Here is a 12,039-nt window from a genome sequence, read left to right as displayed (position 1 = left end):
CTAAATATTTTTTAATTAATTTCTAAAATCATGATTACTTAAGTCTACTTGTAAATGACCATATTATAAGCAAACTCAGTTTTGCATAATATATTTTTATGTTCCTAAACTAATAACCTCCTGCAGATCTGTACAAATTATACCCAAAGTATTAATACGCTTTTCTCTTTTTCCAGATTTTTTCTGAGAAAGTGAAAAGTCACCCAGGGCTCCAGACTTTCCAGAAGTGCTCTCTGTCTCAGATGACAGATAAATAGATAGACAGGCAGATGATAGATAGTTGATACATATATAGATGCTATATAAGTTATAGATGTAGTTGTAGATATATCTACCTCTATCTAATATGCTGGTAAAAATATAGTTTAGCAGTTAAAGTCATAAGATAAATATCATTACAAAGCTTTCAGGATATTCACTGTAAGAGTATTTATACCACTGAAAAATTTGAAACAACTTCTATTTCTAGCAATAGGAATAGTGTAGGGCTTATGTCCTTGCGCTTCGGAGTCAGATAAACCTGAGTTTGAATCCCATGACTTTCACCTGTTACCTGTGCAATTTGGGACAAGTTATTTAATCCCTCTGAGATTCAGTTTCCTCTTTTGTAAAATGGGGAAAATCAGATATTTTAGGAGCAATGGACAGGTATAGGGCAGATGTGGACCTCACTGGCCAGCATTTCCTCACTGTCCCTCCTATAACTATTGACAGGTGACAGTAACAGGTCCCTTAGGAGGTGAGACTCTGGATATATTGTGACGTGTACAGTCATTCCATTCAGCAAAAGCTGATGAATAGAACTAATACTTGTGGGTTTCATGTATGTATTGAATCTTTTCATGTCTTTTGCTCAGGGATAAAGATTTACCAGGATCCCTTCCCTGCCAAAGCAAAGAAAAGAAGCTGAATGCTTCACAAATGCAAGGTAATGGCAATAATCCCTCAGACGGAAGCATCGACTAATGCCCCTTGATAAATCTGACCATTTTCTTCTCTAAGAGAGATCTGCAGTTTCAAGAGTTATCTGTACAACTTTTGCTTTTTGAGAGCAAAAGTTCTAATTCAATGTCTAATTTGTGAGAAGGAAGAGGGACGACTTTCAAACAGACATCTTCCTAGAATTTGGATAATCCTGGTCAAATATTTTTATTCACATAAGAACTCGCAAGCATACGAAAGAACAAATGCAAAGTCAAATAGAAATCAAATAATGGGGCAGTATAAATAGCTATACTGACTGTAGTTTATTAGTCCAAACAGCAAATGTTTATTTAAAGCCCACAGTATACCAAGCATGGGAAACATAACAAGTAACAAGTCAGACATGGTCACTGCCCTGATAAGGAATCCTTCAGGGAAGTCAGGCCATTAAACCAAGAATTTTTGACTGAAACTTTTAAATCACAGTATAACACAAGTTATGATGGGGAAGTATAAAGTATTTCAGGAGCATAAAAGAAAGACCTGACTTGGTCTTGGGAGAGTAAGAGGGGAGTCCCAGAGAAGGTGGGATAATAAGTAGGAGGCAAATAGTGCAAAAGAAGTGTTCTGGGCAGAAAGAGTGGAATCTGCAAAGGCCCAAAGGAAAGGGAAAACATGACTCCCTGGAAAAAAGAAACAGAAAAAAAAGGGAAGAAAGAAATAAAGAAAAGAAAGAAAGAGAGAGAAAGTCAAGCATGGCTGTGTTTGGGTTCTGGAAGGCTAGCGCATCACCCCTCCAAGTTTGGAACCACCTGAAAACAAAACAGAAATTTAAGGATCACCTATATTGTTGAGAAAGCTGGCTTGAAAAACACAAAAGATAGTCAAAATCAGAATTACATTTTTCATTGTTAAACTGAGCTAAGTGCCTTAATAATAAGTTTCAGCCTTCTAAAATTGTAAGGTTCCTAACGTACATTCATATACATTAGTGCTTGTATTTTTTTAAGACTTTTATTTTATTTATTTATTTGACAGAGAGAGAGATCACAAGTAGGCAGAGAAGCAGGCAGAGAGAGAGGGGGAAGCAGGCTCCCTGCTGAGCAGAGAGTCCAACGCGGGCCTGGATCCCAGGACCCTGAAATCATGACCTGAGCCGAAGGCAGAGGCTTAACCCACTGAGCCACCCAGGCGCCCCCATTGGTGCTTGTATTAAGGGTTCCCAGGATCTATTTTTTTTAGGATTATATTTATTTTATTTAAGAGGGAGAGCGGGGGTACTCAGAGGGAGAGAGTCTCAAGCAGACTCCATGCTGAGCACAGAGACTGACACAGGGCTCAATCCCACCACCCTGAGACTTGAACCAAAACCAAGAGTCAGACGCTGAACCCACCAAGCTACCCCGGCACCCCCCGACCCAGGATCTATTTTAATCAGGTATTATCAGACATACAGACACAGAAATGACTGTCAAAGAAGAAGAAGTATTTTATGTTCATAGATCTCTAGAAATAAGAGGCAAAGGACAGCAGGAAGGGCCACACAGCACCATAGTCAGTCAGGAGGCAAGTAGGGGGAAGTGGGCAAGAGCCTTTCCTGTGGTTTCTGAGGAAGGAACAGGTTTTAAACACCATATGCTAACAAATCTCAAATGTATATGTCTAGCCCACGCCTTTCTCCCCAGCTCCAAGCTCATATCTGATTGCCTCCTCGACACCTCCAATTGTATGTCTAATAGACACCCAAAATCAACATGTCCAAAATGGAACTCCTGATGGGCTCCTCATACTCATTTTATTGTGATAAAATACATATACCATAAAAGTTACAATTTGGGGGCACCTGAGTGGCTCAGTCAGTTAAGCATCTGCCTTCGGCTCAGGTCATCATCCCAGGGTCCTGAGATCAAGTCCCACATCAGGCTCCCTGCTCACCAGGAAATCTGCTTCTCCCTTTGCCTACCTCTCTCCGTGCTCATGCTCTCTCTCTGTCTCTCTCAAATAAATAAATAAAATATTTTTTAAAAAATACAATTTTAACCATTTTCAAGTATATATGTACAGGTCAGTGCATTAAATATATTCACAAGTTCTACAGCCATCACCACATCCACCTCCAGACATTTTCATCTTCCCAAATTGAACCGCCATACCCACTAAACAGTGCTCTTCCCCACGTCCTCTTACTCTTAAAACATGCTCTACCCACAGCCTTCAGCATCTCCTTTCGCTGCTCTGGAAGAAATCTTGGAGACATCCTTGACTCTTCTGACTCAACCTACCTGTCAATCCATCAGGAAATCTCATTGGCTCTACCTTTAACATATATCTAGAAGCAGCCAATTCCTACCACCTGTGCTACAATCGTGGTCTGAGGCACATTGCTGCTCACCCACAACAGCCCCCGACATTAATCTCCATTCTTCTACCCAAACCCTTACAAAAGTCTGTTTTTCTAACAAAAGCCAGAGTGATCTTGTTAAGTCATGAGTCGTGTGGGAGTAAGGGAAGGAGCTGACCTCAGGAACTTCAAAAATGGTGTTTTGACCAAAAACTCTTAAGGCCGAACACCAAAGGATCTATACATAAACCACGTACTCTAGCCAGTACAGTTGTTTCTCATTAGGAGGACAGCATAACAATTCTGAAGCTGTTGTACATGTCTACTAGGATGAATAACTCAGTAGATGGATGGCGGATGCTGGGAACCAAGTTTCCCACTGCTGGAGTTGGCAGTTACAGATAAACAAGGGGAGAAGGCCAAAGTGAACCACTGGTACTGGCTTACATCTGAGACATTACTGTGAGCTCATGTGAACTCAGGTTTAACTTCATATGGATACCGATGGATGGATCAAGAAGTAAATGCGTGTGTGTATACGTGCGTTAGTATTCACGCACATACTTCCTAGCTCTGTCTGCTGAGAGGACTTAGAAGCTGTGACACCCCCGCAGCAGCACGCAGACCCAGACGCCAGAACTGGACTTCTAACGCCAGCCTCCTGTGAAAGAAGCAGAGTTGCTTGGATAAACGGCCACTTCTAGGGCCCACGCAGGGATAACAAGACAAACCTGGGACATCTTATAGTGACAGAAAGAAAGGGAGTGCTCAAAAAACAATAGGACACAGGAGCCTTTCAAAGGGATGCAGAAGCCAACCTCAACGCGTTCACAATGGTGAAAGCTGGAGCAATTTGGGCAACAAAAATACAATAAATAAGATAGTATTGGGTTATAACTCAAAGTACAAAATAAATACCTGCAAGTCCATACTGACAGAAATAAATGACTGAATTTTTTAATGAAGAAGAGAAAAATCTCTCTTACAAGAAAATTCCAAATAATGCATGGAGATATTACCTCCTCCAGGAGGTGGAACGTAAATCCCCATGTCCCCAGCCCTCTGTCCCTTGAGTCTGGACTTCCCTTAGTGACTTGCTTCCAAAGAGTAAAATATGGAAAGGAGGGAAGTTACTTTACAGTGGAAAACCCTGACAAACACTCCCTCAGCCAGGTAATCAAAATAAACATCATCGGTGATAAGTCACTTTGGCAATACGTAGCCTTGATATGATGATGAGAGTGGTACTTCACTTTGGTCACCTTCTTTCCAAAAATCAATCATCTTAGGCTAACCATGAGAAAAAACATGAGAAAACCCCAAATTGAAGGACTTCCACAAAATACCTGAATAATATTCCTCAAAACTGTTAAGGTCACCCAAAACAAGAAAAGTCTGAGAAACTGTTACAGAAAAGAGGCTAAAGAATGTGACAATTAAAGTAATATGGCATCCTGGATGGAATCCTGGAAGAGCAAAAGGGCCTTAGGGAAAAACTGATGAAACCTGATCAATGTCTACAGTTTAGTTAAGAGCACTACAGCAATGTTGGCTTCTTAAATGCAGTAAATGTACCACAGTAATGTAAGGTGCTAACATTAGGGGAAACTGAATGAGGGACCTGCAAATTCTCTGGGCTATCTTTGCAACTATATCCAAAACCAATCTAAAACAAAATTTAAGGGGCCCCTGGGTGGCTCAGTTAAGTGGCTACCTTTGGCTCAGGTCGTGATCTTGGGGTCCTGGGATCGAGCCCCGCATCGGGCTGCCTTCAGCTCAGGTCATGATCTTGGGGTCCTGGGATCGAGCCCCATATCAGGCTCTCTGCTCAGCAGGGAGTCTGCTTCCCCCCCCCCCCGCAACTCTCTCTCTGCCTACCTCTCTATCTACTTGTGATCTCTGTCAAATAAAAATAAATAAAATCTTTTAAAAAAGAAAAGAAAATACAGGTCTAATTTGAGCTCCAGTTAATACCCTGCATATGTCTTAGAAAAAAACATTGAGTCTATTCAAAACATTCACCTGCATATAATTTGGGTCCATTGTAGTGCATCAGTTTTCTGTTGCTGCCATAACAAATTGCCACACACTTAGCAGCTTAAAACAACACAAATTTATTATCTCCCAGTTCTGTGGACTGGAATTCCAGGTGGGCTTGACTAGTTCTTCTTCTCCCAGACTTCCAAGGTCAAATTGAAGGAACTGGCCAGCCTGGCTTCTCTTATCAAGAGGCTCTGAAGGGGGATGCTTGGGTGGCTCAGTTGGTTAAGCATCTGCCTTCAGCTTAGATCATATTCCCAGAGTCCTGGGATTGAGTCCTACATTGAGCTTCTTGCTCAACTGGGAGCCTGCTTTTCCCTCTGCCTGCCCCTCCCCCTGCTTGTGCGCTTTCTCTCTCTCTCTCTCTCTCTTACTTTCTCTCTCTTCTCTGACAAATAAATAAAGTCTTTGAAAAAAACAGAGACTCTGAAGGAAAATCTGCTTCCAAGCTTATTCAGGGTCTTGATGGAACCTAATTCCTTGTGGTTCTAGGGCTGAAGTCCCACTTCCTTACTAGCTGCCAGCCAGGAGCCTCTCTCAGCCCCTGATGGCTATCTGTGTCCCATGTCACATTGTCCCTTCCATCTTCAAACCAACAACAGAGTCCTTGTCATGCTTTGAATCTCTCTGATCTCTCCTCCTGCCACAGCTCTCTTGCTTCAGCCCAGAGGACCCTGTGATTAGATTGGGCCCACTCAGAAATCCAGGGTAATTTATCTTAATTATATCAGCAAAGTCCCATTTGTCATGGAAGTAATACATTCACAGATTCCAGGAATTAAGGTGTGGATAGCTTTCAAAGACCATTTTACCAATGTATTTTGTTTTCAACCAAGTAGTTTATTCCAAATCAAATCTCATGGAAGGACACTGTCCCTTATATGAAATGTCTATTAAGTACTCATTTTTCTCTCAATACCTTTTCAGAACATGATGTCCAGTCAACTATATAGTCAGTCCTAGTTCCATTAGAATATGTACTTATTCTTGAATAACTGCCCAACTGACTTAATTACATTTCCTCAGCCTTCCAAGATGCCTACAACTTCTTTAACAAGGATAAAACTGGCTGTATTGATTTACATGGAATGATGTGCACTTTAGCTAAGCTGGGAATGAATCTAACCAAGCGGGATGTCTATAATGAATTAAGATGTGCTGATATTGATCGTGAGTACTTTAGCTTGTAATTATTTTTCTCATAAAAGCTTTTTACAAATACATATTTTTCTTTCAATGATTATAAAAACAGAAGAAAAACTTCATTATCAAAAGTACATATATGCATTCCTCTTTAAAGATATCAGTATGGTATGTGTACAAGTTACAAAATCAAATTAATGCAAAAAAAATCTAATGCTACCAAGTAGACTATTCTTTGAAAAATCCTATGTGGAAACTAAAAATGATTATCGCATTTCAACATTAAATTCAGATTACCTATCGTGATGTACACTTTGGAGGGTGCCTTGAAATAACAGATACAAAGGCATTGACAGTTTCAAAAAATGACACGTTACCAAGAAAATCCAAGCCCTTTGTTTCCATTTGAATCACGTTAGTACAAATCTTCCTTTGATCCATGGAGCCCACCTATATTGAATTTTAAATGCCACAGCATTTATGTTGATATTTTTTAAAATTTTAGATATTATTTCCTTTGAATATACGGACCTAGTGATTATAACCTGCGCTGATATGTATGATTATAACCCAAGCTGATATGGAATATATAGTCAGCAAATTATTTCCTCTTCACCTCTCCCCACCCAACTGCCAGTGCCCCATTTAATTAGCATAAGTTCCATGTGTGAATCAGTGTCACCAGTTAATTAAGGAGTCACTTGTTGCCACGAACTCTGCCCAATTTTCCTGTCCTTGCCTCAAAACATGCACACCTGCCTCTAATAGTACTATTCTAGTTAGAGGAGACTGGGTACAATTTGGGGGTTTTAGAATAATAGAAATATCAGAGGTTAGAAGGGATTGGGAAAGCAGGAGTGGATTCCTTGCAAAAATGGCAAGTCTCTCAAAAAGGTGTGAGTGAATAGGACTCCTGGGGCTGGGGGCCCCTAGTTTGGTGTTTGTACCCCACGATTGCTTCTGGCAGCTGTGGGTGACTCACCTAACGGTGCCAAAACCACTTCAAGAAGACCAGTGCTTTCCTGAGCACATCTGTAGCCTTAACGTGCGGTCTGACTTTAAGTATTGGACAGTGCCGTGTGTTTTCATTTTCTATTTAGTATATAATCTGTTGACTAAAACGCATCTGATATCCTTGTTCTGAGCCTTTGATTTCTGTTGCAGAAGACGGGAAGGTGAATTTCTCAGATTTCATAAAAGTCCTAACAGATACGAACCGCTTCCTGAAAGCTGTGGGTGAGTAGAGATATTGCTGAACGTGGCCCTTGTGTGGCTGCGATTCGCCGCACAGTAGTAACCACTATTCCTCTAGGCCTCCGAGCAGGGACAAGTGAGGGAGGTGTACACTGGCAGGAACTCCAAAACAATATTTGCTAAGCAAATTGATACAATTTTATAATTTTAACTTAAATACATCAAGTCCTTCTGCAGGAGACACTGCTTTTTGGTCTCCAATGCAGAACACATGGAATAGTGTAGAAAAATTCGGTCCCCTCTTATAATGTTCCTCACCCAGTGCATGGGCTACTCTGGGAGGTACTCCCTTTACATATGAAAAAAAAAAATTTTAGAAAAAGAAAAATGTTCTCTCTCCTGAAAATTTGGGGCATCGATAATTCACCATTCCTAAAAAATATCTTCCTCACCCTGAGGAAGTCTGTCTTCAGTGTGACAACAGGAGAGTCGGCTGGAGGCTAGAGAGCGTGATCTAACACAAGGTCATAAGTGATGTAGATGTATCCCTGGCATGCTGTTATTGGTCCTCTGATGGTTTTTTTTTTTTAGGATTTTATTATTTATTTATTTGACAGACAGAGATCACAGGTAGGCAGAGAGGCAGGCAGAGAGAGGAAGGGAAGCAGGCCCCCCGCTGAGCAGAGAGCCCGACTCGGGGCTCGATCCCAGGACCCCGGGATCATGACCGGAGCCGAAGGCAGAGGCTTTAACCCACTGAGCCACCCAGGCACCCCCTCTGATGTTTTTTTTAGGAGTTTAACAGTCTACCTTGGAAAAACTAACCGCAATTTGTATCATATTTTCTGGGGTAAATAAATTCCAAATTCCAAATACTGTGTATGCTTTCGAAAACACATTCGTTCATAGGCTGTAAACTGTCTTTAGAAGAGACGGAAGCTACTGCTTCAAGTACTATTGTAGTAACGAGGGTTTGCCTGCAAGCCTGAGGCTCGTTTATCAGCAATTCCTTTACCCAGAAGAACAGGACAATAGTCCTTAATACATAAATCATGTTTATATTAAATGTATTAACTTACAAGTCAATATTTACTTAGAAGTCATAGCACTAAAAGCATTTTTTAATGATTATTGTGTCTGTTCAGTAATCAAAATGACCTTTCTACCCAATAGAACAAACTTTGAATGTTTTTCTATAATTCTCTAGTACCTGGCTCGGTATTAATATTGTAAATAGACTAAAAAGACTGTCAGCTTATGACTTTTTTTGACAGATTTTTTTTCAGAAGCCACTTTGAATTTTTTTTTCCCCTTATAGTTCCAGAAAAGGAGAAATGTTTAGATTTAGCCGGCAACCCAGGGATCCTGTTGTTTGAAATCCTATCAAAGCTTGTAGACACTTCAGCTTTACCCAGAAGGGCTATAATGGAAATAGTAAGGTAAGTGGCAAAGAAGGGTAAAATCGGCCTCCTCAGCAGCACTTATGAGGATATTTACAAGGCAGTCACCTTAACATCCTACTCCACAGGGTCTGCTCCAAAACAAAGGAGGAAGGGTCTGTGGCAAAGCTTACATGCCCCATGGGACCTTATTCCTTCATCCCAACTGTGCTAACTCTGAAATTGCGAGATTGACCTCAGACTATCTCAGGGCCCACTGAGGGCCTAAGATAGCCAAGAAAGTTCACACTCTTACCCTAGGCTAGAGAATTCCAGAAGAGTAAGACTTTTCCAGGGATGACTTTGGGTGGGCTTGGAAATCTAGTTTGGAAGACACTCCCATTCATGCTGGAACTGCCAGGGGCTCCCAAGAGATCTTTTGACTCTGTGATGACGTAGGGCAATTTTAGACCTCCCAAAGCAGCCGTGGACTGGAGCTGAGCCCAAACTGGACTTGAGACTAGAGGATGAAGAAACATTCTCACACCCAAACGTGCTTTATTCCAGCAAATACCACGAAAGATAAATTTCCTCAAACTATTTATATCATTGCATTATAGATATTGAATATTGCTATTATTCAGTATAATTGCTATTATTCAAGGATAATGTGAATATCCTTGGCTCATCTTCTTTCAAAGCATTCTGCTTCCCCTTTTAGACTTAAAAATACAGAATGTTTTCAGAATCCTCAGTGGATAATCTCTCTGTGCTATCCTATATTTGTCAGATGTGGAACCAGCGGGTACACAAAATTCTGTTCTTCATTCCATTTCAAAGGCATTTATTAAATGCCTGCTGTTGGTACACAAATTTGACACACTGCTTAACTTCTCAGCCTTGGTTTCCTCACCTACAAAATGGGGCCAAAAAATGGGAACAACAATATTAATACCTACCTTGAAATAATAATAAGACCTACTTTATAGGGCAGTTGTGGGGATATGTGATAATACAGGTGAAGTGGCCCAATAAATATTCCTTGAGCTCAGTAAATATTATTATTATGCAGAAATAGCTAGCATAGTCCTAGAACAAATACATTATCTGCTTTAATCCTCACCTCCATAATGGGCACTATTACCCTCATTTTACAGATGAAAAACCTGCAGTATAATTAGTTAAGTAACTTGCCCAAGAAGCAGTGGGGCCTAGATTTTAGCACAACAGTCTGATTCCAGAACCAATCCTCTTATCCACCCCCCTAGACTGCCTCTCAGGAAATCTTAGCCAATGTTGGTGTTTTTATTACGATGACGATTATGTTGTTACTTTTCATATACCTGGTTTCTAAGGAGATCAAGTGTTTAATATGTAGCATTTGCATTTAAGGAAATTAAAATATAAATTGAGAGAAAAAGCCATGAGTAAATATAAAATACTTATGAGGGGCGCCTGGGCGGCTCAGAGGGTTAAGCCTCTGCCTTCAGCTCAGGTCATGGTCCCAGGGTCATGGGATCGAGTCCCACATAGGGCTCTCTGCTCAATGGGAGCCTGCTTCTTTCTCTTCCGCTGCCTGTCATTTCCTCTGTTTGTGCTCTCTCTCTCTCTGGCAAATAAATAAATAAAATCTTAAAAAAAAAATACTTATGAAATATACAAAAGTGAAAGACACAAAGTATATCACATAATTACTGTCCAGTGAGTGGCAAAGGTCATTCATTTAGTTTCCAAGAAAGCCAGTCTCGAGCTAGATATGGTAGAATTTGATAGGTATTCCCGTGGTTGACGACAGCATTTTTTGAGCGTTACGTGCAGAGTTGTGAGTGTGCACATTACATGCATTAGCTTTTTCCTGGATTACTGTCTCCTAACTGGTCTCCCTGATTGCACCTTTTGACTCCCACCCCCATGACTTGCCCACTCCACAGTCTGTTCTCAACACTCCCTCTGCCTAGCTGAAGCCTTGACGCCTACAGCACCAGATGATCCTTTTAAAACCACCCCCGGGTCTTTGTCAAATGTTGTCATCTCAGTAGGGCCTTCTCTGGCCTTCTCTGGCCACCCTATCCAAAATTCAGCCCTCCTACCATTCCCCGTCTCCCCTTCTCTATTTTTCCATGCTATCTATCACCTTCTAATATAGTATGTAATTTACTTACTTATTTTGTTTGTAATGTGTTTTCTCATGCTAGAATGTAAGCTCCAAGAAAGCAGGGATTATTTTTGTCTGTTTTATTCACTATTATATCCTTAGTGTCTAGGAAAAAAAAAACTTACACTCAGTAACTCTCTGTTGAATGATCTTATTTAATCACTACTTCAACACTGTGAGATAGTTTCCAACATCCCACTGACAGGCAAAGAGAACAAGGCCTGGGAAAGATCAGGCTGTATACCTACCTAGCCCAGATCCCCCTCTAGAGTTTCCATCTGCCTATTGGGTAGTCCCATAGGTACCTCAAACTCAAAATGTCAAAACCTAATTGTCCTCCATCACCCACCTCCACTTCCACTAGTTCTTCCACTTGGGTTCCAAATCTCAGTGAACGGTCCACCCTCTCACTGTGTTTATCCAACTGCTGAAGACCCATCGTCCTCAGCTGCCGCTGCTCTGTCACTCCCCACATCTAACTAATCATGAAATCCCGCCTATTTGACCTCCTAAACCTGCCTCGTAACCGTGCACTTCTCTCTACCCTGAGGCTGGGGAGGGGCCACAAAGAAGCAGGGGACTGAGGACAGAACCATAAGGAATTCCCTCGTGGAATGGAAAGAAAAAGAGGGGTCAACAAAGGAAACATTAGTCATCAAGAAGGGAACCAGGATAGTGTGAAGTCAGAGAAGCCCGGGCCACAGAGAAATCCAAACCAGGACAGACTTCCCCCAGGATTAAATGCTAAAGTGAGGCCAAGGGAATTCAGGACTGAAAAGGTAGAGTTAGATTTGGTAGTTAAGATGGTAGTTAAGAGGGACGCCTGGGTGGCTCAGTTGGTTAAGCAGCTGCCTTCGGCTCAG

The 12,039-nt window shown here is 41.2% G+C and overlaps 1 protein-coding gene across 3 annotated transcripts in view; it reads left to right on the top strand.

The window, feature by feature from the left end:
* Positions 1-12,039, top strand: part of EFCAB3 (EF-hand calcium binding domain 3) — a 121,612-nt gene that overhangs the window by 99,107 nt on the left and 10,466 nt on the right. For all 3 annotated transcript variants that reach the window (XM_032870911.1, XM_032870912.1, XM_032870913.1), the window contains 4 exons: positions 858-928; positions 6,332-6,475; positions 7,613-7,684; positions 8,961-9,081. In XM_032870911.1, the coding sequence (XP_032726802.1) occupies positions 858-928; positions 6,332-6,475; positions 7,613-7,684; positions 8,961-9,081 (408 nt within the window). The remainder of the gene's footprint in view (positions 1-857; positions 929-6,331; positions 6,476-7,612; positions 7,685-8,960; positions 9,082-12,039) is intronic.

Source organism: Lontra canadensis, unplaced genomic scaffold (assembly GCF_010015895.1).
Source record: "Lontra canadensis isolate GAN:19392208 unplaced genomic scaffold, GSC_riverotter_1.0 scaffold41, whole genome shotgun sequence".
Lineage (NCBI taxonomy): Eukaryota > Metazoa > Chordata > Mammalia > Carnivora > Mustelidae > Lontra > Lontra canadensis.
Note: the sequence above shows the minus strand (reverse complement) of the source record. Positions and strands in the feature narration are given on the sequence as shown.